At 36.4% G+C, this 27,482-nt stretch overlaps 1 protein-coding gene across 1 annotated transcript; it reads left to right on the forward strand.

Moving 5' to 3' along the window:
• LOC122743653 (zinc finger protein 345-like) lies at positions 1-27,482 on the forward strand. The gene is made up of 5 exons (XM_043988756.1): positions 1-69; positions 13,042-13,125; positions 18,774-18,900; positions 19,947-20,072; positions 20,593-27,482. The coding sequence occupies exon 5, from the start codon at positions 20,818-20,820 to the stop codon at positions 22,951-22,953; it is 2,136 nt and encodes a 711-aa protein (XP_043844691.1). The 5' UTR covers positions 1-69; positions 13,042-13,125; positions 18,774-18,900; positions 19,947-20,072; positions 20,593-20,817; the 3' UTR covers positions 22,954-27,482.

Genomic DNA, 27,482 nt, shown 5'->3' on the forward strand with positions numbered 1-27,482 from the left:
CCTGAATATGCGCAGGCGCAGTTCCGGGAATGTAGGGATTCTTGCCTGTCCTTTTTTTTTTTGCAGCGGGTGAGTGATTGTGAGTGAGTGTGAGCGTGACGGTGGGAGTGCAAGCCCGCATGTCTGCCTGCGCCTCCGCTCTCCCTTCTGCCCTTCTAGCTCCTCCCCCGCCCCCTCCCCAAGGCTCTGGTCCTTCGGACAAAGACCTGGCTGGGTACCCTTCTTCCTCTCCCTCAGGGCTGCGGGGGAGGGGCTCGGGGACTCCGTGGCGGAAGACAAGGGGCGGGGACCGCGCAGGGCGTGTGCGTGTGGCAGGGTTGGGGGGTAGGGGTGGCGCACCAGGTCCGGACCCCCGCGCCCGGAAAGGGATGGGGGAGGTGAGCTGGGGGTGTGGCCTAGGCCGCCCCAGGTATCGCAGGTGAGTCGCCCCGGGTCCCACGTGCGGCAGGTGCTGGGGACGGAATGAGAGCCCCCCCAGCCGGGCCTCCTTCTGTTCCCCTCTCGGCCTCCTCCCTCGAGCCTGCCTCTCCCCGCCCAGTGAGGTGCTTGGGGGTCGGGACCAGCTGAGTGCGAGGCCGGGGGGCCCCGAACCTCCTTCTCCAGTAAGACTGCTGACTTCCCTGGGTTGTTCAGAGGAGATCACGCGAGTAAAGGCTTTAGTGAATACGGGTCAGCCACAGTCCTGGAGACCTTGCCTTTGGCCGGGGCTCCCATCCCCGTTGTGTGTCCTGGATCCCTTGGGACAGTCTGATGACCCTGCTCAGAATCATGTTTTTTAACTACACCAACCAAAAACACATCGGAAACCAACTGAATTTTAATGGACGTTTTTTCCATCCAAAGTGCTAGATGCCCTGAAATCTTTCTATGGGCCCTTGGGCGGGGGTCCATAGACCCCAGATCTAGAACCCCTCATTAGTACCTTCTTGATAGGTTGTACCAGCCCCAGGAGACCATTGAAAAATGCCCAGGAATTCTGTGAACCCTGTGAAACACAACCAGTGCTGAGTCCAATCATAACAAGTAATGTTATGTGTTACTTTAAAGAATTGGTGGCAAGCCAGCAGAGTGTACTTTTTTATGGGGGGGACGGGACGGGACAGTGAGGGTTAAGTGACTTGCCCAAGGTCACACAGCTAGTATACGTCAAGTGTTTGAGGCTGGATTTTATTCAAGTCCTCCAGAATCCAGGGCTAGTGCTTTATCCACTGCACCACCTAGCTGCCCCCTGCAGCAAAGTGTACTTTGAATGTGTTATTGTTTATTTTAAATGATTGTGGTTTTAATAACAAAATTCGAAAGTGAACCTAATTCCATTTTGTTCAGATGGTGCTGAATCAAGAATAGCTACAAAGTTATTAAAATTATTTTTAGGCTGCTTTAAGTCAAGGACAATTATTACTCGACAGTTGTCTGAACTAAGACAAGTTAAAATATTTCTGGATACAATTTATTCTGTATATCACTAATCTAATAAGCTGAGCTAGAAACAGTAGCTAAAGAACAAGAAATCAGAATGTTTAAAACTGATCCAGTATCGGGGCAAGAATGGGTGGCATGCAGTTTACCAGCAGTTACTGCCCCATGAGACACACATCCTGCATTAGATATGCATTTTTCTGTTTTCTAGTTTGGCAAAGTGATTAGCTAACACTCATTTCTTACCAAGACTTTTCATTAATGACTGACTGTCTTAAAAATTTTTGTTAACATTTTTATTTAAGATTATTTCAACAACTTTAGCAAAGTTGCAGGATACAAAATAAACCCATATAAATCAGCATTTCTATATATTACTAACAAATTGCAGCAACAACAGATAAATTCCATTTAAAATAACTGTAAACGATATAAAAAACCTGGGAGTCTACTTGCTAAGACAAACCCAGGAACTATATGAACCCAACTATAAAACACTTCACACAAAGTCAGATCTAAACAATTGGAAAAAATATTAATTGCTCATGGGTAGGTTGAACCAATATAATAAAAATGACAGTCCTCCCTAAGTTTATTTATTTAGTGCTATACCAACCAAATTATCAAAAATATTTTACAGATTTAGAAAAATAACACGATTCATCTGGAAAAAACAAAAGCTCAAGAATATCAAGGAATCAATGAAAAAAAAATAGAAGGTGGTCTAGCAATACCAGAACTAAAACTGTATTTTAAAGCAGTAATTGTCAAAACAATCTGGTACTGCCTAAGAAATGAGAGAGGTGGCTCATTTGAATAGAACAGGTAGATATTACACTATAGTAAATGACTGGTAATCTAGTATATGATAAATCCCAAAGATCTAAGGCTTTTGGAACAAAAACTTCATTTGATAAAAACTGCTGGGAACACTGGAAAATATTATGGCAGAAACTAGGTATAGATCAACATCTCACACCTTATACTAAAATAAGGTCAAATAGGTACATGATTTAACATTATAAAGGTTGATACCATAATCAAATTAGAGAGCATGGGATAATTTATCAGATTTATGAACAGAGGAAGAATTTAGGATGAAGTAAAATAGAGCAAAACAAAATGTAAAATAGATAATTTTGATTATATAAAATTAAAAAAAATTTTTGTACAGACAAAACTAATGTAACCAAGATTATAAGGGGAAACAAAAACTGGGAAAGAATTTTTGAAACCAGTATCTCTGATAAAGGCCTCATTTCTCAACTATATAGAGAACTGAGTAAATTTATAAAAATAGAAGTCATTCCCCAGTTGATAAATGGTCAAAGGAACTAAAGAGGCAGTTTTCAGACAAATAAATCAAAGCTATCTATAATCATATGAAAAAAATGCTCAAGATCACTATTAATGAGAGAAATGAAAATTAAAACAACTTTTTTTGGGGGGGGGGGGCAGGGCAATGAGAGTTAAGTGATTTGCCCAGGGTCACACAGCTAGTGTGTGTCAAAGTGTCTGAGGCCAGATTTGAACTCAGGTCCTCCTGAATCCAGGGCCAGTGCCCTCCATTATTCCACCTAGGTGCCCCCATCTTCTTGATCTTATGAACAACTCCAAATAACTGATGAAAAAAGTATCATTAGAGTAAAACTTTAAAACATGAAATTAATTTTAAAGAATTTTCAGGCTTTTGTATGTAATGTAGAAACATTGTTCTAATCCCTGCCACTATACAGAAAACTAAAGAGATAAACTATTGCAGTCATTAGTGCTAAAGAGAAAAAGAGGTTTCAGTTTAATGAATATCATTTTTTTTTTTTAGGTCAGGCAATTGGGGTTAAGTGACTTGCCCAGGGTCACACAGCTAGTAAGTGTCAAGTGTCTGAGGCCGGGTTTGAACTCAGGTCCTCCTGACTCCAGGGCCGGTGCTTTATCCACTGCGCCACCTAGCTGCCCCTAATGAATATCATTTGTATGAGAGTGCATACAGATAACATATCAGATATAATTACAATAAGTTTGGGAAAAGAGTGTATTGGTGCTCAACTACGTTTGTCATTACAAGGTAGCAAGCATAGGTTGAGTAATGATACAAGGATTGGCAAAAATCAGTGAAAACATTCCCTGAGAAACAAATGGCTATATGGAATTTACAATAAAGAGTATTATATATTTCATTATTGTTTGTAAATTGTGTGACACATCTTTATTTCAGTAAAATTTATCACAAATTTATTCATGTAAATAGATACATTTTTTTCAGAGGGCTCTGTGTTTAAACAAATACAAGTATAGCCCTGATTTTCACCCTCATCACCATGGCCCAGTGGAAAGAGGATCTTATTTGGATTCAGAAGACCTGGTTTGAATCCTGGTTCTGCTACTTCACTGTCTTCTTCATGTATGAATCTACTAGCATTTATTAAGTACTTGATGTATAACAGATGCTAGAGATACACTGATAAAAATTATATAGTCCCTACCTTCAGGGTACTTACTTTCCCTGGGAGAACACTTATATTTGTCATGGGTGACATGCTTAATGCATAAACACAAATATATTCAAGATAAATACAAGGTAATTTTTGGTTGTGGGCACAGGAGACATCAATAAAAGTTTCATGCAGATGGTGGCATTAAAGTTCAGTTTTGATTCTAAGAAGCAAAGATGAGGCAGGACTATATCTCAGTTACAGATGACATAGAGACAGGAGATGAATAGGGGTGAGGAGCAAGGCCAGTCTGGCTTGACCATAGAGTATAGGAAAGGGAGTTTGGGGTGGCATTGGTTGCAATGGTTAGTTTGGGGTCAAGAGTTTATATTTGATCCCAAAGGCGATATGGAAGCTTTGGAGTTCATTGAGGAGGGATGCAACCTGGTCAGACCTCTGCTTTATGAAAAGATCATTTAAGCTTTTTAGGCTACATCCTCTAAAATAAGGGGATTGGCTGAGATGATGACTAGGGTTCTCTTTTCCATTTTATTTAGTCTTCCTTTTCAGTAATTCTTTTTGGTCTGTTTTCTTTCAAGCTGGTCAAAATTTGGAAATCAAATCCTTCTTCATACATTTACTATGTGCTTTTGGCAGTATAAGTACATCAGGTACAATCCTAAAGCCTTTTTCTGTGACCAGGGTTCCTAATCCTTTTTTGTGTCCTTGATCCCTTGAGCATTCTGATGATGTCTATACCCTCTGAACCATGTTTTAAAATGTATAAAACAAACTCATGGGACACCAATTGTATGTAAATAAACATGTAATTTTTATATATTCAAGGTGCTTATATAGTATTGCTATATGCTGTAATATATAATTTGTTATAATTATATATTATCTATATTAAATAGCCTCATTTTTTCATTTGACAATGAGTATGATAATGGCACCTGAATCATAGGGGTTTTTTGGAAGACCAAATTAAGTAAGGTGTGCAGAGTACTTTTAACCCTTAAATATGAATATACATATTTACATATGTGTATATATATACATACATATAAATGGCAACTATTAATATTCCTCAGATCCTTGAAGGTGAACTTAGTTTATTCTTTCATTTTGTGTTATATGTATATGGTTACATGACATGCATGTATTGTTTAAAAATGATATCTTTTTCATTATGAACTTAAACATCAATAAACATGAACATTTCACTACATAAAGAGCAAGATAGGAGACTGTAATAAAGCTCTGAACTTGTTAGGTATAATTTTTATTATTTTTGGCTTAAATTTGGAATGGTTGCAGCAAAACTGTACTGCTTGTTTGTGTCCCTGTATTAACTTTATTCTCTCACCATGTATCTTAAATATATGTGTGTATATATAACATATGATGCTTTTTTCTTTTTTGGTCACTACTGACCAGGTGCTCCCAATATAATCTATGCCCTTTAACAACTAAGTATTATCAAGTAAGAAAATTGACACATAGTCCTGTGTCTAAAAAATATATGCTTTATTCTATACCTCATTGAACAGTTTTAATAAAGGAAAATCAGAAATAATTGAACTTAGTAACCAATCTAAAGATATAAATGGTTTAGGAAAGAACTTATTTGACAACTTCTGGGATAACTGGAAAGAAGACATAGATTTGGGCTAACATAATATAAGATTCCATAGTAAATTTGAAATTGGTATGTGGCCTGAATATTGATGATCATACCATTTTTAAAAAGTCAAAGAGAAGTAGATCTTATATTTTCTAAAGAAATTTAAAAAAATTCATATTGAACTTAATGCAAAAAAGACAAAGAACACTTCCATATATACAGCAAAACATAAAAAGAGGATTCAATATCAAACCATGAATTTCCATTTCACATTATTTACGTTTTTGAAAAACCATATAATTAATTCTGTAGTTCATTTTCAAAGTTACCCTGCTTTTCTCTGCTTCTTTGTTATCTCCTCTATACTTTTTTTCTCCCTTCCTACCCCACTCTAGAGAAGACTACCATTAGACATATATGTATGTGTGTATGTATATATGTATATACATATACATACATATATATGTATGTTGTTTTGTGTGTAAACCAGACTATACATCACTTTATCAACTCTTCGGATGTGAATTAGCATCTTCCTTAATAGGTCATCTTTTGTAGTTGATTTGAGTATCTGGTATTACTAAATGTTCCTTTACATTTTAAAAATGATTCCTTTTATATTCTTGACCTTTTGTTCTTCCAAATGAATTAAGTTATGTTTTTATCTCAATAAAATTAGCTTTTGGTAATTTAATTGGGATGGCATTGAATAAATAGATTAGGCAAAATTGATATTTTTATTATATTGGCTCTGCCTACCCTCTAATAATTAAGATTTCAATCTGACTTTATTTAAAAAAATTTTTAAAGTGTTCTATAATTATATTCATGTAGTTCCCTGGGGTTTTTTGGTAAGTATACTCCAGGTATTTTATACTGTGTAGAATTATTTTAAATGGGGTATCTCTTACTGTCTCTTCTTGCAGGGTTTTGTTGGTGATATATAGAAATGCTGATGATTTATGTGGGGTTTTTAATATCCTGCAACTTTGCTAAAATTAGTTTTCACTAACCTTTTAGTTGAATCTTTAGGATTTTCCAAGGATATCCTTGTAATTTCTACAAAAAGGACAGTTTATCACCTCATTGCCCATTCTGATACATTATTGGTGACAATGAGCATCCTAGTTTCACTCCTAATCTTTTTGGGAAGATTTCTAAACCTTATCCCCATTACAGATAATGTTTGCTGATGGTTTTAGGTAGTTGTTTCTTATCATTTTAAGGGAAAATTCCTTTATACCTATGCTTTCAAAGGTTTTTAATAGGAATGAGTGTTGTCTTTTATCACAAGCTTTTCCCTGCATCTTTGGATATATGTTTTTTAAAACTTTTGTTATTGATATAATCAATTATCTTAACAATTTTCCTTATAATAAACTATCTCTGCATTCCTGGTATAAATTCCACTTGGTGACAATGTATAATCTTTGAATATATTGTTGTAGTCTCCTAGCTAATATTTTATTTAGGATTTTTGCATCCACATTCATTTAATGAAAATCTAATTTTCTTTCTTTGTTTTTTTCTCTTCCTGGTTTAGGTATCAGTATCATATTTGTTTCATAAAAGGAGCTTGATAGGACTCCTTCTTTGCCTGTCATTTCAGATTTATTCGATATTGGAATTAGTTGATCTATAAATGTTTGGTAGGATTCACTTGTAAATCCATTTGCTCCTGATGTTTTTTTCTTAGGAATCTCATTTATGACCTGTTCAATTTCTTTTTCTAAAATATGTTTATTTAGATCTTCTATTTTCTGTTAATCTAGGCAGTTTATTATTTTTATAAATATTTTTCCATTTTACTTAAATTGTTAATTTTATTGGCATTTAGTTGGGCAAAATAACTCCTTATAATTTTTTTTTTCAGTGAGGCAATTGGGGTTAAGTGACTTGCCCAGGGTCACACAGTTAGTAAGTGTTAAGTGTCTGAGGCCGGATTTGAACTCAGGTACTCCTGACTCCAGGGCCGGTGCTCTATCCACTGCGCCATCTAGCTGCCTCCACTCCTTATAATTTTAAAAATTTCATCTTCACTGGTGAGATTTCCCCCTTTTTATTTTTATTACTAGTGATTTTGATTTTCTTCTCTTTTAAAAAAAAAATCCTGTTAACTAATGGTTTATCTGTTTTTTTCCCCCCACAGAACAAACTAGTTTTATTTATTAATTCTTTCTTAGACTCAGTTTTATTAATCTCACCTTTAATTTTTTAAGATTTCCAATTTGGTGTTTAACTGAGGATTTTTAATTTGTTCTTTTTCTAGTTTTTAAAAAAATCACATACCTAGTTCATTGTTTTCTTTCTCTATTTTCTTGATATAAATGTTTAGAGAGAGAAAATTTCCTCTGCTGCTTTTGCTCATCCATAGGTTTTGCTGTGTTGTCTCATTAATGTAATTCTCTTTAGTGAAATTATTGTTTCTATAATTTGTTCTATCCTTTTAGATTAAGTTGCTAGTTTCCAATTAGTTTTTAATCTGTGTTTCCATGGTCCCTTGGATTGAATATAATTTTATTGCATTATTATCTGAAAAGGATATATTTCATATTTCTGCTTTTTTCCATTTAGCTATAAAATTTTTATGGCCGAATATATGGTGTTTTTATAAAGGTACCTTGTACCACTAAGAAAAAAAGTGCATTCCTTTCTATTCCCATTCAGTTCTCTCTAGATATCTATCATAGTTAGCTTATCTAAGATTCTATTCACTTCCTTAACTTCTTTGTTATTTATTTTTTGGTTAGAGTTATGTAATTTTGAGAGGGAAAGGATAAAGTCTCACCCCATTATAATATTAATTTCTATTTCTACCTGTAAATTATTTAACTTTTCCTTTAAAAATTTAGATGCTATAGCATTTGGTACATGTAAGTTTAGTATTGGTATTGCTTTATTTTCTATGATAATTTGTATTGTAATGTAGTTTCCCTTTTTATCTCTTTTAATTAAATTGATTTTGGCTTTAAATTTGTCTGAGATCATGATTGCTCCCCTGCTTTTTGGAAGCATAATAAATTCTACTCCAGCCCTTTATCTTAACTATGTGTGTATCTCATTTTTAAACTATATATTGTTGGATTCTGATTTCTGATCTTAATCCATTCTGCTATCTATTTTCATTTTATGGATGTGTTCATTCCATTCACATTCAAAATTATAATTACTATTTATGTATTTCCCTCCAATCTATTTTTCTTCTTTGTTACTCTTCTTACTCTCTCTTTTACCTTATCCCTCCTCACAGTCTACTTTACTTCTGACCATGACCTCCCTAATCCACATCCTTTTAAAAATGCTATCCCTTATCCTCTTCCCCACCCTCCTACTTCTTGATTTATATTTCTTTCTTTCTTTCTTTCTTTTTTTTTTTGGGTGGGGCAATGATGGTTAAGTGACTTGCCCAAGGTCACACAGCTAGTACGTGATTTATACTTCTTTTAAAAGCCTCTCCCTTATCCTATCCCCTAGCCTTTCTGTTTCTTTTATATATTTGGAAGATGTATACCCTTCTAGAGTATGTATTATTTCCTTTTAACTCTACCAGCTTTCTACCCCCACCTGCTTGCACTGTAGTTCTTCTATTTATGCCTCTTTTGTGTGAGATTAATGTTCCATTTTACCTCTCCCTACCCAATTTTATTTTTTTAGAATCATCTCATTACACTCAACTCAGCCCCAAGCTTTCCATCTATGTATGCTCTTACAAACTACCCAAGTAATGATAACATTTTTTTTTTTTTTTGGTGAGGCAATTGGGGTTAAGTGACTTGCCCAAGGTCACACAGCTAATAAGTGTCAAGTGTCTGAGGCTGGATTTGAACTCAGGTTCTCCTGACTCCAGGGCCGGTGCTCTATCTACTGTGCCACCTAGCTGCCCCTAATGATAACATTCTTAAGAATACAGATAACATTTTCCCATATAAAAAGTAAATAGTTTGGCCTTATTGAGTCCTTTATAATTGGTCTTTAATGTTTACTTTATGTTTCTCCTAGATCTTATATGTCAATTTTTCTTTTGTGTTCTGGTTTTTTTTTTTTCCACAAATACCTGAATGTCTTTCACTTTATTAAATGTCCATTTTTTTCTCCCAGTCAGGATTATACTCAGCTTTGCTGGGTAAGTTATTCTTGGTTGAAAACCCAGCTATTTTGCTCTTCAAAATATAGTGTTCTAAGCTTTTCAGTCCTTTAATGTAGAAGCTACTAGATCTTGTGTTGTTCTGACTGTTGTTCCACAGTATTTAAATTATTATTTTTTTCTTTCTTTTTACTTGAAGTATTTTCTCCTTAACTTGGGAGCTTTGGAACTTGGCTATGATATCCCCTTGAGTTTTCATCTTGACATCTTTTTCAGGTAGTGATTAGTGACTTTTTTTTCTATTTTTATTTTACACTTTTGTTTTAGAACATAAGGACAATTTTCTTGGATAATATCTTGTACTATCTTATCTCGACTCTTTTAAAAAGTAAACATAACTTTCCTGCTCTTTTCTCTAGATGAATTGCTTTTCTAATGAGGTGTTTCACATTATCTCCTATTTTTGCATTCTTTTGATTTTGTTTTATTATTTCTTGGTGTCTTACAATGTCATTAACTTCCCCTTGCCCAATTCTAGTTTTTAAGGAGTTATTTTCTTCCTTAAGTTTTTGGATCTCATTTTTCCAATTGGTTGACTGACTTTTCATAAATTTTTTTGGTTTTCCTGTATTGTTCTTATTTTCTTCCAATTTTTCTTCAATCTCTCTTATTTGATTTTAAAGTCCTTTTTAAGCTCTTCAGATCTTATACTTTTCTTTTTTCTTTTCTTTTCTTTTTTTTTTTTGTGTGGCAGTTGGGGTTAAGTAACTTGCCCAGGGTCACACAGCTAGTAAGTGTCAAGTGTCTGAGGCCGGATTTGAACTCAGGTCCTCCTGAATCCAGGGCCAGTGCTTTATCCACTGTACCACCTAGCTACCCAGATCTTATACTTTTCACAGAAATGTGTAGTATGCACCCTTTAACAAAACGTGATAGAAGCAGTTCTAGAAGAATAAAATTATTTACAGGAAATTGAAGTCTTAAATTATTTTCCTTTATATTACTGTAGTTATACAATTTGTTCTCATGGCTTTGCCCATTTTACTCTCCACTTCCTACAAGTCTTGGCAGATCACTTTGAATCTGTCCTATGTGTCATATTTTTTTTTATATATTGGACTTTTGTCTCTCTGAATACTTGGGTCACATACTTGACTTTCTGCTGAGTAATTTGACTCTTGAGTCACAGAGTATGAACACTTGAATTACTTTTCTTACATAATTCCAAATTGAAATTCACAATGGTTAGGCTATTTCATAGCACCCCCATCAGTACCCTGTCCTGCAGCTCTCCTAACACTGATTGAACTCAGGTTGGTTGGAGGATTAGATGAAATAATATATGTTAAATATTTTGCAGACCTTAAAGTGATATGCAGATGCTACCTAATATTATTCCCATGTTTTGTTATTTTTTCCAGTTTATTTTGTGTGCTTTTATTTCTTTTTTTAGTAATTTAGACTATGTTTTATGTGGCCTTTTGAGGTTCGTATTTTTTTTTTTGCAAGGCAGTGGGGGTTAAGTGACTTGCCCAGGGTCACACAGCTAGTAAGTGTCAAGTGTCTGAGGCCGGATTTGAACTCAGGTACTCCTGAATCCAGGGCCGGTGCTTTATCCACTGCGCCACCTAGCTGCCCCCCTCGTATTTTTTTTTTAAACAGCTTGTTGGTCTTCGTAGACCACTTATCTATTACAGTACAGTTTTTGATACAATACATTTATGTCAATTCTCTGTATATTTTAGAAACCAGAATTTAATTATTGATATCCCATAGTCTTTCATAGATCACAGGCAGTAAGTATCTCAGCATTCCCAATTTTAAAATCTTCTAGTACTTTTGGGCTTTGTGATCTGAACTTTTGAAAAGTAGTTTTGTACCTTCCTACTATCCTCATACTTCAGGCAATCAATAAATATTAATTAAGGATTTCCTGTGGGCCAGGCACCATGCTAATCTCTGGGCCTCAAGAAACTTTCACTCTAATGGAGGAAGACACACAAAAGAAAGTTGAAAAGTGTATGGAGGGGGTGTCAATTCCCCATTAGCCATTTTTGTAATTTATTTTCCTATCCTGTCACAAACTTTTCTTTTTTGTTTTTTTTTTGGTATGTATATTTTATTTATTTCACTATTTCCCAATTATATTTTAAAATGTTAATATTCATTTTTAAAAAATGTTGAGGGGCAGCTAGGTGGTGCAGTGGATAGAGCACCGTTCCTAGAGTCAGGAGTAAGTGAGTTCAAATCCAGCCTCAGACACTTAACACTTACTAGCTGTGTGACCCTGGGCAAGTCACTTAACCCCAATTGCCTCACTTAAAAAAAAAATTGAGTTCCAAATTCTCTGCCTCCCTCCTGTTCACTCCCTGTCCCTTGAAAAGGCAAGCAATGTGATATCAGTTATACGTGTGAAATCATGCAAATTTCCATATTAGCATGTTGCAAATGGCAATAACACACAGGAATAAACAAGAAAAATAAAGAATGTGAAAAAAGTATGCTTCAGTCTGCACTTAGAACTCATCAGTTCTTTTTCTGGAGGTAAATTGCTTTTTTTCATCATGGTTCCTTTGGGCTAGCCTTGGATCATTGTCTTTATCAGAGTAGCTATATCTTTTGAGGTTGATCATTGTTACAATATTGCTGTTACTGTGTACAATGTTCTCTTGGTTCTGTTCACTTCACTTTGCATTAGTTCATGTACCACTTCCCAGGTTTTCCTGAAACCACCCTACTCATTATTTCTTATAGCATGATACTATTCTATCGCACTCATTTACCTCAACTTGTTCAGCCATTCCCCAATTGATGGGCATTATCTCAATCTCAAAATCTTTGTCATCACAAAAAGAGTTGCTATAAATATTTTTTTACAAATAGATTCTTTTCCCTTTTCTTTTATATCATTAGGATACAAATCTAGTACTGATATTTCTGGGTCAGAAGGTTTTATAGACTTTTGGGCATAGTTCCAAATTGTTTTCCAGAATGGTTGAACCAGTTTGTAACTCCAGCAACAGAGCATTAGTGTCACAAAGTTTTCTCTAAAGATTTCAACAAATTAATTTTGTGCATATACTGTGAGGAATAGAGGGGAATGGCAATATTTTCCTTAATTCAGTAAAGAGGTGGTAGAGCCATAGAGAGCTTGGTTTGCATACTCAATATCAATGAAGAATGTAGAAAGAATTTTTGTAAATTTAACTCATGTCAACTAATTCCCTCTCCTGGATCCTTGTCTCTCAGAACTTGTTAGACATACCAGCTTAGAATCCAGGTCTCAGGCACTAATATCTGTGGCTTTTCCTTTTTATTTTAGGTAAATGTAAGTTTGTTCTTGGGTAGGCTTGATTTTTGTCTCTGTAGAGGACCATGGAACTGATTCCTAGGTTGAGTGCTTATAGTTATATCTTGCTGAGTTTAGGAAATGCAAGATAAAATTGATCTTCTACTTGATGTATTTCTCCTTCTTCCAGTTTTGGCTTTTCAAGACTGACCAAAAAGTGAGAATCAAGGTGGCAAAAAGAATGGCGTCTGAGCGCCTAACAGCCTTGTCCCAGGTGAGTTATTTTGTTTTCTCTCTCCTGAAATACAGTTTCATTCCTAAAAGTGTAGATACTTTTCATTCACTTTAACTCCTTTCAGCAAATCATATTCAGGGATCTAACCATCAATTGTTCTTCCTTGGAAGACTTTAACTCTCCTTATGTCTGATATAGGGCTCGTAGAGGTCATATCTTTTAAAAAATATTTTATTTTTTTTCAATCAACAAAAATCTATTTTCTCTCCCTCCTATCTTTACCCTCTGCCCTGCTGCCCCCCTCCTCCCCCAGTGGAGAAAAGATAAAACAGAACACTGGTAACAAAGGTGCCTAGTCAAGCAAAACAAATAACTGCATTGGCCAGGCCCAACAATTTGTGTCTCATTCTACATATTTAGTCCTCACCTCCCTCTCAGGGGGTGAGTAACATTCTTTATCATTAATTTTCTGGAAGTATGTTCAAGATTGGACTATATCTTAAGAAATATGTAAACCAAATATGATGTGTGAGCTGTCTGAGGTACTGAGAAGTAATGTGTCCCATTCAGACAGATAATCGATAAACATGTATTAAGCACCTGTTGTGTGCCAGGCACTGTGGTTAGTGCTGTTGTTTGTCCTTCAGCTGGATTGAAGTGAGGGAGAGTGTGCAAGGTCACCAACCTCACTCTCTCCTCCAGAGCCTTCTGAGTCCAGTGGCAAGATATAAATGAGGATGACTGAAGATGACCCTGGATGTTTAAGCAGTTGGGGTTAAGAGACTTGGCCCAGGGTCACACAGCTAGTAAGTATCTGAGGTCAGATTTGAACTCAAGTCCTCCCAACTTCAGGGCCAGTGCTTTATCCACTGTGCCACCTAGTTGGCCTGGTAAATGCATAAAAACAGGCAAAAGATGAAGTTCCCTCCCCTCCGAACTGCCTTTTTAGTTATTTCTCCCAGGCCAATAAGAAAGGAGCTTAACAGCCTCTTTTTCACAAACGAATCAGGTTTTATTAATGGGAATAAAATACACAGCAAAGGTGAAATTAATAAAGTCAAGAACAAGGGAATAGAGAAAAAGAAAAAATTGGATAATCCCCCTAACTCTAACAAAAGCCTATATAACCCCCAAACTTGCTTCCAGCTCAGCTAATTCAAAGAGCCGGGCTAGTTTTATTAACTCACCCACCTGGGGTCTGTAGTTTCAATGGGAGACAGCTGTGCAGCCAAGGCCCACAGGACAAAACCGCCAGGAAAAAACTCACTCTCGTACACTCCTGGAAGCTCACCTGACCGGAAATGACTGAGCTCCCCTCAGTGAGCGTTTACTCTCCCTCCCCCAAAAGGGAGGTCCTTCAAACTCGATCGGAGAGTGGTTTCCCTGCTGACATCAGCAGTATATGTCACTAAGGGCAGGCCAGGTGTGGCCCATATCCAATCATCCCTAAATCAGTACTAGGTCATTCAGGTGAGACCCCTAGGCGTCTGCCAAACTCCATTATTTTACCACAGAATACATGTCAGAGAGTAGGCATAAGAAGACTGGAAAGGTAGGAGGGGGCTGGGTTAAGAGGGGCTTTGAAGGCCAAATAGAACATTTTGTATTTGTTCCTGGAGGTGAAAGGGAGCTATTGGAGTTTATTGAGTGTGGGATGGGTGGTAGTAACATGATCAGACCTGGTTTTAGGAAAATAACTTTGCAAAATTGTTACAGAATAAACTTACCCACAAAAGTCAACAACATTTTAGTGTAATTATTATAAAATTCAGGAGGTAATAATAAAAAGGGAAGTCCAATTCAGAATAACTACAAAATGCCTAAACTATCCAGGAGTGAATCTACTGTAGTATAGATATACTGCAAAGAAGTGAAAAAAACAAAAAAACCCCAAAAAACCCCCCAAACAAATAAAGGTCTTTGAGGAATTAGCAAAGAACATAAGCATATACTACAGAGTGAGCTAGGAGCACCACAATAGTATATTTTGGGCTTCCATGGGGGTTTTTTTGTTTGTTTTTTTACCAAAAGTAAGAAGAGTGCACTGAAAAAGTTAACTTAATGGTTCCAATGCATCACTCTGTGTATGTGTCTTTGGGGAAAGTTATTTTCACATTAAATCACATCTTTAGCTCTTAAACCTGGAAACATAGCTTTCAAGTCTTCATTACTCTCTTTTTGTAATGAAAATAATAGTGTTGGGGCAGCTAGGTGGCGCAGTGGATAAAGCACCGGCCCTGGAGTCAGGAGTACCTGAGTTCAAATCCGGCCTCAGACACTTGACACTTACTAGCTGTGTGACCCTGGGCAAGTCACTTAACCCCAATTTCCTCACTAAAAAACAAACAAACAAACCAAAAAAAGAAAATAATAGTGTTATTAAACTATATAAAAGTATATTCAAGATAAAAATGCAAAGAACTCCATGATGAAGACAACATAACATTGAAAGCATTGAAGAAATGCTTTTCTAGAGTAAGACTATCTTCACAATCATGTATGATGTCTAAAAAGTTCAAGAGATGGTTTCTGGTTAATTGATTGTTTTATTAATAATGCTAGTATATTTAATTAATTAAATAGTTGAAGGTGTGGTTGTTTTGCCATCTCTCTTGGATCAAAGACAAATCATGGCAGTGGACTTAGTTTATATGCCCTTGAAAGTGGGTGTACCTGAGTGTAGCAATCAACTCTGATTAACAGTTAATAAAAGAGAATGAAAATTAAAATGAGATGTGGACCTGTTCTAATGAGGGGCTAGGGGAGTTGACTTTGATCATGTCATTTACTTACAAATCACCACCAACTTCAGGTGAATCTAGTCAAAGGATCTGCAGTATATCGACCATCTGAGCCAGAGTAGAACACAATGGGCCTGAGTTTCACCATATGTTAAATTCCTTATAAGGTTGGGTGGGGTACCAGTACCTAGATTGAGGCAAATGTTAATGCTATCTATTATCATCAGTCTTGTCCTTCAGAGGCTGAGCCTTGAAATAAGGGTTTTAGGAAAAGGGGAGAACACTCTAGATCTCCCCAAATCAATGGTTATTAATAATAATTTTTCTCATTCCTTCATTTGATTCTGTTGAAAGACATAGTCTCCTTAATGAATCACAAACTGCTATGACAAGCACTTCATCAAGGGTTTCTAACAATGGAGCTTATGAGGAGAAACAATGTGAGGGGAAAAGGGAAAGATTGCTTTGACAAATCAAACATTGCTCTGACAAAAGCAAAGGGGGCAATCCCTTTACTAAGTAGACCTTACAGATAAAAGGAACAAAGGGAGTCAGACTCAGAACAATATGTTACAGCCACATAAGGTCTTAAAAAGCAAGTTACAATAATCAGAACTTCAGGTAGATTCAACTCTCAAGGATCACATTTCCTTGATAATAAGTATTGACTATAATTTCACATTGGTAACACTAATCATGAAAAATTACAGCTTATCTTGATGTAACCAGTACTCAAGGTAAGTATATGCTTTTTCATTCCAAGGTTCAACATTACACAAGTGATTTTTCTTTAAGATGCTTAATAACAAACAACAAAAGACTTGGGGTGATATGTATAAATATAATAATCCCAAATTGTATACAGGGCACAACTTATATGAAATGTTGTCTATAGTAAAACATTCAGTTATTAACCATGTTCAAATGGATATGAACATAGACTACTACTCTCAGAATCCCTTTAGACAATGGGAACATCTTTAGGGTGACTCATAAGTAGTTTTCATGTATTTCAGGATATGTCCTACACACAGGTTCTAATCCTAGATTAAATAACAAACATAAGTAAAATCAGATTTCTCATTAAGGTAACACAGGATAGCTCATAGGTTACTATTCTCTACTAACATAGTTGACTGTATTGAAACCCTCTTCCTTAGAAAATGAAAGAGGTTCCTGACTTTAACCTTGCAACTTAATAGATTCACATCTCTGTTTCATAAGCTTCTCTACCTTTGTCTCATATCATTCTGAAACAGAGATACTTCAGGAACTAACTCGTAAACATATGACAAGTTTAAGCACTGATTTAACTCTTATTTAGACCATGGAATGACTACAAATTCAGATTAAAACAGCAAAATCTTTCCTTCTTGCAGCTTATTACAGTGATTCAGAGGCCATAGTATTAGTCTACTAATAGATCCATTATTACAATGGCAAATTTCTACTGTTTGCCTACCCAGATAATAGAAATTTGCTATGAGAGTTCAAAGCAGGGAAATGGTTATATCATCAAATATTATAATACATGGCTATTGTGGGAATTTATTTTGCTTGACTATGCATATTTTGGTGGATTTCTTTTCTTTTTTTCTTTTTCAATGGTAAGAGAGGTGGGGATAAGAAATAAATGTTAATTGAATAAAGAGAAAAATTTTAAAAGAGTAACTTGAAAGTTTTGCTTGGGACTCATTGTGCAGAATAATTTGTAAGGTTGACTTTGACCAATAAATGAAAATGATCTATAATTTATAAAGTCTAATTCAAAGTGGAGAACATGGTTTTAATATGAACATATAGATCACCTATATTTGATGGAGCTGTCTTATTATCCAAATGGATTTTATGAGACCCTGGATTAATAGGAGCAAAATGCCTTTTGCTCAGACTTCAAACTGAAACCAGGCAGTCCATATTTACTTTCCCCAAGAGAATGAACAAATGTAAATACCCCTTTGAGGGGCAGCTAGGCAGTGCAGTGGATAAAGCACTGGCCTTGAATTCAGGAGGACCTGAGTTCAAATCCAGCCTCAGACACTTGACACTTACTAGCTGTGTGACTCTGGGCAAGTCACTTAACCCTCATTGCCCTGCAAAAACAAAAACAAAACAAAACAAAAACAAGTATAGCCTCTGATGCCTAAGAGCGGTATGACCTTGGGCAAGTCACTTAAATAGCCCTTTGAAATTCTTATTCACAATCTTCTTTCCCAATAAAGTAAATAGATCTTATTGTTCTCCTGATCAACTATATAGACTTCCTTGTCTTTGATAATATGCTTCCTGTTTCCACATAATCTAACCATGGCACCTGCTTTAAGCTGAGCTGTTAAACTGATTTGTATTGTTTAACTGATTCACATTTGTAGTATTTGCTTTGGGTTGATTTGCTTTATGCTAATGAAGTTATTCTGTAACAAGTGAGCAAAGAAACCTTAAAACCCCCTAGAAAGGGGGAGTTGTTGAGCTCTTTCTGAGGAGGGGGTGGGTCTCCTACCTGATCATGTTTTCTTTCTTCTTGGGACAAATTAAATTGGTATTATGTTTTTCTGTCTGTCTCTGATCTGGTTTATCCTCTAGGAGACATTATGTTCTCTGATGTGGTTTTTAGTCATGTTCTCTGATCTGTTTTCTGGTAGGAGACTTGTGTTCTCTGATCTATTTTTTTTTTTGGTAGGAGGACAAGTATGAAAACAAATTGTAGGAGATATAAAATTAATTTCTCTGATCTGTTTATTATTTTTTGTAGGAGATGGGCAGGTTAAAGTATATTTAATTTTCAATAATGGTAAATAAATTCTTAAGAAATACTTGACATGGGATACTCCAATTTTTTGATTCTGTGGGAACTACTCACTTTAGGTTCAGCCAATTTTATGTCTTCCTCATGTTTCACACAAAGAATGGTCCTTGAATGTATGGGAATGTTTTTGACTATTTCAGAAATTATTGACATTGCAAGATGTGGTTGTAGACTTCACCCAAGAGGAATGGAGCTTGTTGGATCCTGCAGAGAAGGACCTTTTCTGGGATGTGATGATTGAAAACTATGAGAACTTTGTTATCCTTGGTAAGGATAGCTTTTCTCTCATGAATTGTCTGACCATCAAGGTGACTTTACATTCTCATTTCCTAACAGTTTTGGGATTTCTCAAGTGATTTACTGAGTTCTACATGGTGTTCAGAGGTTTCTCATGAATGCATATAATGTAGAAAGTGCCCTAAATCCTTTGGTGTGAAGAGGCAAAGTGTTTCCTGATCCCTCTCCAGAGGAAAGGCCTTGGCTTTTTAAAACTGGAAATCAGCAGCTTTATTATGCTGTTTCTAAAGCTATACTTTGCCTACATTTTGCTCAGAAAAGACAAAAACTTCTCCACTCAAGTCCCTATTCCAGTAGCTCTTTGGAGACATGGAATATTATTACAGTTTTTGTAGGGAATGTGCTGAAATAAACTAATTGTGTTTAACCTAACTCAGACCCTGTCAGTTATCTTCCATACTTGATACTATTGAACTATAGTGTGTGTGTATATATATATATATATGTAATGATTGGAATGACGCCACCTACTGGAGACTTGCTGTGGGAAAGTTCCACCATGAGGAAAATGCCTCAGAGGCATTGTGACTTTTCCTTGGCATCAGGAAATGACGTTTGCTCATGGGTGCTGTCTATCAAGGCTACCAGCCAATCAACTTGAGGAGCCTCCTATGGTCTGGGAGGAGACAGGAAGGAGGAAAGGGAGCCTGTGCAGAGAGCGCTGGGGTTTTTTGGCTTCCTGACTTGATGGTGGTGGCGGCAGAGGACTTCACAGGAAATTTGAGGAAAGATAGGAATGCCAGGCTGTTAGAATTCTGTTCTCAATCTTTTTTCTTTCTATTTTCCAATAAACCCTTAAAAACCTAAACTCGTTTTATCAGTGATTTTTAGTCAGTTTCCCCCAAACTGGGGGAACAGATTAGAATCCACATTTAGAATCTTAAATTACATATATATATATATATATGGAGAGAGAGAGAGAGTGCATGCTTAAGAGGTCCTTTCCTAGCCTGCTCTCTATTTTCCTAAAGAGAAAGAGGTTAAGATTGAATTCTTAAACATTTCTTCATTCTCAGCATCTTTCCAAAAGTTTCCTCATGATCAAGAGCTTCTAGATTCCAAACCACTTCTGATTTCTCAGTTGGAGAGAAGAGAAGCACCGTGGCTGCCAGTGGGAGAAGTCCTAAAAGGCATTTATGTGGGTGAGTTTATAAAAATCAGGGAGATGTTTGTATAAGGTTGCAAGCTGCACCATAGCTAGTCAGTAAGGATGTCAGTAGGACCTGATCCTAAAAGACCCCCAAAGCTCTGGAGGATTGTGGTTGTTCTTCTTTAGCTACTTCTTCATCTTATATTCTCCTGATCTTCCTGTCCTTATATTTCCCTACAGCCTCAGAAAAAGATGTATCCCTTGTCCATAAAGATGTCTTATTGGGGCAGCTAGGTGGCACAGTGCATAAAGTCCTGGATTCAGGAGGACTGGAGTTCAAATCCAGCCTCAGATACTTGACACTTGCTAGCTGCGTGACCCTGGGCAAGTCACTTAACCCTCAGTGCCCCACAAAAAAAAAAAAAGATTATATAAAGAATGTTCTTCCTGTACCAGATTAATGTTCACTCTTCTTCATGAATGTGACAGAATCTAGAATTTGGTATGAATTAATTTAATTTTGTCATTGAGCATTGAATATCGACACCTTTTAACCTTTCCCTCCCCACCAGATTTTCTTCCTGAACATAATACATTTGGACTGAAAGGCAGTCTGGAATCAATCCTCGCTGCAAAACAGAAAATTACTGAAAAAAAACTGTGTCCATGAGTATGACGACCTTGGGAAGAGCTTGAATCTGTTTTCAGACCCAAGTGAACATAATCAAATCTGCTTAACAGAGAAACTATCTGAGCATAATAAATGCAAGAAGCCCTTCATTCACAATTCAAAACATATGTATTTCCATCAGACATATACTCAGGGAAGACTCTCTAAACATGATGAAGTTGGCAAAAGCTTCAGCATCAGTTCACAGTTTCCTGAATCTCAAAGTGATGAGGATAAAATTTTTGAATTTGATGAACATGGGAAAGCTGGCCACAGTAGACAATACCTAAGTGCAAATCAAACAACTCATACTGAAGAGAAGCCCTATAAATGCAAAGAATGTGAAAAAGTCTTTAGCTCCTGGAAAAACCTTTTTGTACATAAGAAAATTCATAGTGGAGAGAAATCCTATTTATGTAATGATTGTGGCATAGCCTTTAAGCAGAAGCGAAACCTTAAAATCCATAAGATGATTCATGCTGGACAGAAGCCTTATGACTGTAATGTGTGTTTGAAAGCTTTCAGTAAAAAATACTATTTAGACCAACATAAAAAAATCCATACTAGGGATATGCCCTATAAGTGTAATCATTGTGGGAAAGCATTCTTCCAGGAATCACAATTTATTAAACATAAGTTAATTCATACTAGAGAAAGATCATTTGGTTGTAATGAGTGTGGGAAAACTTTCAGCAATAAACACTACCTAAGCAAACATAAAAAAATTCATACTGGAGTGAAACCCTTCAAATGTAATGAATGTGGAAAGGCCTTCAGCAGCAATAGCTATCTAATTCAACATAAAAAAATTCATACTGGAGTGAAACCCTTCAAATGTAATCAGTGTGCAAAAGGCTTTATGAGTAATAGTTATCTAATTCAGCATCAAAGAATCCATGCCGGAGGGAAGCCCTATAAATGTTATGAATGCGGGAAAGCTTTCAGCAGTAATAGCTACCTAATTCAGCATCATAGAATTCATACAGGTGAGAAACTGTATAAATGTAATGAATGTGGGAAAATTTTTATTAGTAATAAACAACTGTCACAACATAAAAGAATCCATACTGGAGAGAAGCCTTATAGCTGTAATGAATGTGGAAAAACCTTCAGGCAGATGGGACATGTTGAAACACATAAAAAGATTCATACAGGTGAGAAGCCTTTTGAATGTAATGAATGTGGGAAAGCCTTTATCAGCAATCAACAGCTATCACGACATCAAAGAATTCATATTGGAGGGAAACCCTATAAATGTAATGAATGTGGAAAAGCGTTCAGTAGCAGTAGCTACTTAAATCTCCATCAAAAAATCCATCCTGGAGGGAAGCCCTATAAATGCAACGAATGTGGAAAAGTCTTCATCAGTAATAATAACCTAATGCAGCATCAAAAAATCCATCCTGGAGAAAACCCCTATAAATGTAACGAATGTGGGAAAGTCTTCAGTAGTAATAGCTACCTAATTCAACATCAAAGAATTCATACTGGAGAGAAACCCTACAAATGTAACGAATGTGGAAAAGCCTTCATCTGTAATAGCTACCTAATTCAACATCAACGAATCCATACTGGAGGGAAGGTCTATACATGTAATGAATGTGGAAAAGCCTTTAGCAGCCATCAAAAGCTCACTCTTCATCAAAGAATCCATACTGGAGAGAAACCCTACAAATGTAATACATGTGGCAAAGCCTTCAACAGTAACAGCTATCTCATTGAACATCAAAGAATTCATACTGGAGAGAAACCTTATAAATGTAAGGAATGTGGCAAAGCCTTTAGACAAAGTTCATCACTTATGCAACATCAGAAAATTCATACTGGAGAAAAACCCTATAATTGTAATGAATGTGGGAAGGCCTTCAGGCAAAGTTCATCCCTTATGCAACATCAGGTAATTCATACTGGAGAGAAACCCTACAAATGTAATGAGTGTGGGAAAGCATTCAACAATAATCAAAATTTGTTACGACACCAAAGAACTCATACTGGAGAGAAGCCCTATAAATGTAATAAATGTGGGAAAGCCTTCAGCAGTAATAGCTACCTAACTCAGCATCAAAGACTCCATACTGGAGAAAAGCCCTATAAATGTAATGTGTGTTGGAAAGCCTTTAACAGTAGTCAAAAGCTTTCAAGACATCGAAGAGTCCACACTGGGGAAAAACCCTATAAATGTAATGAATGTGGGAAAGACTTCTGTACCAGTTCCAGATTTGAAACACACAAGGCAATTCATTCTGGAGAGAGACCTGTTTAAATATAATGAATGCAGGAGAGGCTTTATGTTTGAGTCAAGACTTATGCAGTATGATGTGAAATCATAATGGGAAAAAATCTTAAGAACTTAAGTGAGTGTGAAAGCCTTTTGCAGAAAGGGAAATTGTAATATACACAAGAAAACTAAAGGCTCATAAGAAACCTTTTTAGTGTATTGAGTGTAGAAAACTTGATTGAAATCTTAAAGAACATGACTTAATGCTCCCAGAGGTGCATGAAATTCACAGAATATTGTAAAGCAATAGTTGTTATGCATCAGAGTTTTACATATTGTTTATACATACTGAAAATACATTCTGGATAATGAATGTGTGCAGACTTTTGAATAAAAGGCCCATAAGACACTTCATACTAAAGAGAGGAACTTGTTAAATATAATGAATGTTGGAATGCAAACACCCTGAATCAGGCTTTTGCATATAAGAAAATTGTTGTAAAGAATTAAACAATTTTTTTCCAGGAAACTTCAGCTATGGGGGACAGCCAGGTGGCACAGTGGATAAAGCATGGGCCCTGGATTGAGGAGGACCTGAGTTCAAATCTGGCCTCAGACACTTGACACTAGCTGTGTGACCTTGGGCAAGTCACTTAACCCTCATTGCCCTGTAAAAAAAAAAAATTAAAAAAAAAGAAAGCTTCAGCTCGAGGAAAAAAATCTTAGAAATTATCAGATAATGCTGATCAGATTCTTTATGAATAAAATTCACAGTTCCTGAGAGAATTCATAATAAAGATTAACTGTGCATTTGTTATATTGAAATGATGGTTTGAAAAAAATTACATAAAAGAAGAAAAAGATACACAAAATCACAAAGTTTCAGAGTTTGAGGGGATCTCAGAGAACATTCAGTCCAAACTTTATCTGAACAAGATTGCCCTGTATACCATACACATCCTCATCCAGCCTTTGTTCTTTAAGGAGGAGGAAGCCACTGGTTCTTAAAGGAGTCAGCTCCACTTTTATATATTAGGAAGTTTTTCCTTATATCAAGCCTAAATTTGCCTCTTTGCAACTTCCATCCCTTTTTCCTACTTATACTCTCTGGGCCCAAGAGAACAATCCAAATCCTTCCTGCCTGTGAGAAACCATCATATGCTTGAAGTCAGCTATGATAGATAGTCTGTTTTCAATTCTTCAGATAAAATAACTTCAGTTTATCCTCACATAACATGAACTAACACACAGTTCACCATTTAGGTTGCTTTCCTTCAGGCTCCTTAAGATTATCAATGTCTTTCCTAAAATAGGGTATGCAAATCCTATGACAGAATTCTAAATGTATTCTGACTAATGTGCACATTTGCAATACTCTCACTCCTAGTCTTATTTCTCTCCTAATGTAACCCATAAGACTGAATTTTCTGTTTTGGCTGCCCTTACACTCTTTGACTCCTTCATGAGCCTGTCATCCATTAGAATTCCAGATGGTTTTCTTATGATCTATTTCTAGCCATACCTCTACTTTGTACTTATGCAGTTGATATTTTGAACTCAACTGTAAAATTTTCCATTATTTCATCATAGTCAATTTGGCCCAATGCTGTTGGAAGTTGAGATCTTTTGGAATCCTTTCTGTGATTTACTGCCCCTGCCACATTTGTATCAGCTGCAAATTTGATGAGTATGGCATGTACACCTTTAAGCCATTAGTTAAAATATTAAACAGATCAGTGTCTAGCACAGATCCCAGGAACATTGCACCAAAAATCTTCTTCCATGATGACTTAATAATTATTATTATAAGTAGCATTTATTTGGTGCCTACTATATTCCAGGTGCTCTGTTAACTTTTTAATGAAGAGTATCTCATTTGATCCTCATAACTCCCCCAGGAAGTACATGCAATTATTACCCTCATTTTACAGGTAAGAAAACTGAAGCAAAGAGGTTTAGTGACTTGCCCAAGATCACACAGTAGGTATCTAAGGATTTGAACTCAGATCTTCTTGACTGCATGGCCAGTTTTGTATCTACTGCACCACCTAGGTGCCCTCAACTTATACCCACTGACATAAAGTAAAACAAAAAGGTTATTCTACATCAAAGACAAAGTGTCAGATTTTGTCACTAGTTACAGTAGTGTTAGTTGCCTTGAGAGAGAAGAATGACTAAATTCTTCTTATGTCCATCTTTCTATTAATACTCAGGTTAGGGTATTCTAGGTGCTAGAGGAGATTAAATGAAACATGGTTCATGGCTGTATGTAGCTCACAGGATCCAGAGAGGAGGCAGGAGACATGACATGTGCATGTGTCATACATGTAATACAAAATATTACAACTAATACAAAATGTTACATGAGATGCATGCTGACTGAGAGGGGAATTCAAGGACATCATTGCCTGAGCCCCAACTTCCTTGTAAAGGAGAGGGGCATTTGACTTCCATAGAAAGCATAACCTTATAACCAAACCTCCCAGCCAGTAAGATTTCTAGGATGGCACCCACTTTGAGAGATGTCATGTCATCAACTCCCAAGTTTCAGATTTCTTGAGTTTGGGAGTTCCTGGGGTTGGATCTTCTAGAGCAGTAATATCAGACTCAAGTAGAATTGGGGACACTCAGTAGGACACAAGGATCTATGCAGGTTGCATGGTGACATAAAGAAACCACAGGAACGTTATGTTCTATTGTATTTTTATTTGTTTTGTTAAATTCCCTAGTCCAGTTTGATCTTGTTTGGACAACACTCTGTTGTGGTGTGTTTGACGCCTCTTTTCTAAAGAGAGATTTCTTGATGGGTCCTACTATTGGTTGAAGGAAAAAAAATGTCCCATGTGGTTCCTGTGATGCATCCTTCCTATGTGGAGTGCAAAGTTGCACTCCAGAAGTCAGAAGAGGTTGAGACTACAGGTAGTGTGCAGCTACTGCCACCTGTATTTGTGGAAAAGTGTACCCCAGGAAAGATGACTTTTCTTACCAGGTCATTTCAGTAAATAGCTTTTGTTCGTTGACTGACAATTGAAAGGTGCTTGTGAGTTGTAGTTTTAGGAGTTCTAGGTTCTAAAGAGTACCTAGAACCTGTGGTAACTGACTCCAAGTGCAAGTTCAGAAGACCTACAGGTGCATTGCCTCCCAATTCTAAATCTGTGATGCTGTGATACATGAATGGGAGATGCACATATACTGGTTTGTGTTTTGTTCTCAACCTGGCCCTCTCCTACCTTTCCTGTTGCATTCTATGGTTGGTCTATTGGTCTATCCTGACCTGCTTACTGTTCCTGACACAACCTTCCCCCTTCTCTCTCTCTCTCTTTCTCTCTCTCTGCCTTTGTACTGACCATCCCCCATATTTTGACTTGTCCCCCTTGGATTCCTGGTCTCAAATGCCACCTTCTGAGGAACTCAGATTCTGGTGCTTCTCTTCCCAAAATAACCTGTCACCTTTGTATCTTGTGACCACCTTTATTTACACATGTATTATTTATTAGAATGTAAGCTCTTTGAAAGCAAAGATTGCTTTTGTATTGTCTTTGTATCTCTGGGACTTAGCACAGTGCTTGGAACATAGCAAGAGCTTAATAAATGCTTTCTAATTCATTCATTCATTGTTGTCCAAGTGGAGAAGAATCGTTGCTTTGTGGGGAGATCAGGGAAGGATGAAGAGCAGAGTTTGTATTTGTTCTGGGTCATAAAGAATAGGGGAAGCTTGAAGGGAGCAAACATTAAGCACCTACTATGCAATTGTGTGTGTGCGTGTATGTATATAAACGCACACATATGTAACCTTTTTAAAAAAGCTAAAATAGATTCAGTTAAAAGGTAAATTAGGAAACTACATTATGATAAAAGGTACCATAGATGATGAAGCAACACAAATACCAAACCTATAAGCACCAAATATATTGCAACCAAATTTTTAAAAGGAAAGTTAAATGGATTATAAGTAGAAATAGATAGTAGTACTGTAATAGTGGAGGACTTCAATCTTCTCCTCTCAGAAGTAGACAAATTTTTTTCTTAATAGTATTTTTTCCCAATTACATGTAAAGATAGTTTTCAACATTCATTTTTGCAAGATTTTGAGTTCCAAAATTTCCCCCTCCCCAAGGTGGAAAACAATCTGATATAGTTTATATAGGTATAATCATATATACATATAATCTGAATTTATCCTCACAGAATCATTGGGAGTTATATTATACTTATTTTACAGGTGAGGAAACTGAGACAGGTAGAAGTTAAGTTACTTAACAAGGGTCACACAATTAGTAAGAGTCTAAGGCTCATCTTCTTTACTCCAGGACTAGTATTTTATCTGCTGCATCCCCTACTTGATACATACATTTTTGGACATAGTGTGGGAATTTGTTTTGATAAGACTGGATATATTTGCTGGGCAGCTATGTGGTACAAATGGCTAGTTTGCTGGACCTGAAAATCTGGAAGACTCCTCTTCCTGAGTTCAAATCTAGCCTCAGACACTTACTAGCTATGTGACCCTAGGCAAGTCACTTAACCCTATTTGACTTGGTTTCCTCATCTTTAAAATGAGCTGGAGAAGGAAA

Source organism: Dromiciops gliroides, chromosome 2, assembly GCF_019393635.1.
Source record: "Dromiciops gliroides isolate mDroGli1 chromosome 2, mDroGli1.pri, whole genome shotgun sequence".
Classification (NCBI taxonomy): Eukaryota; Metazoa; Chordata; class Mammalia; order Microbiotheria; family Microbiotheriidae; genus Dromiciops; species Dromiciops gliroides.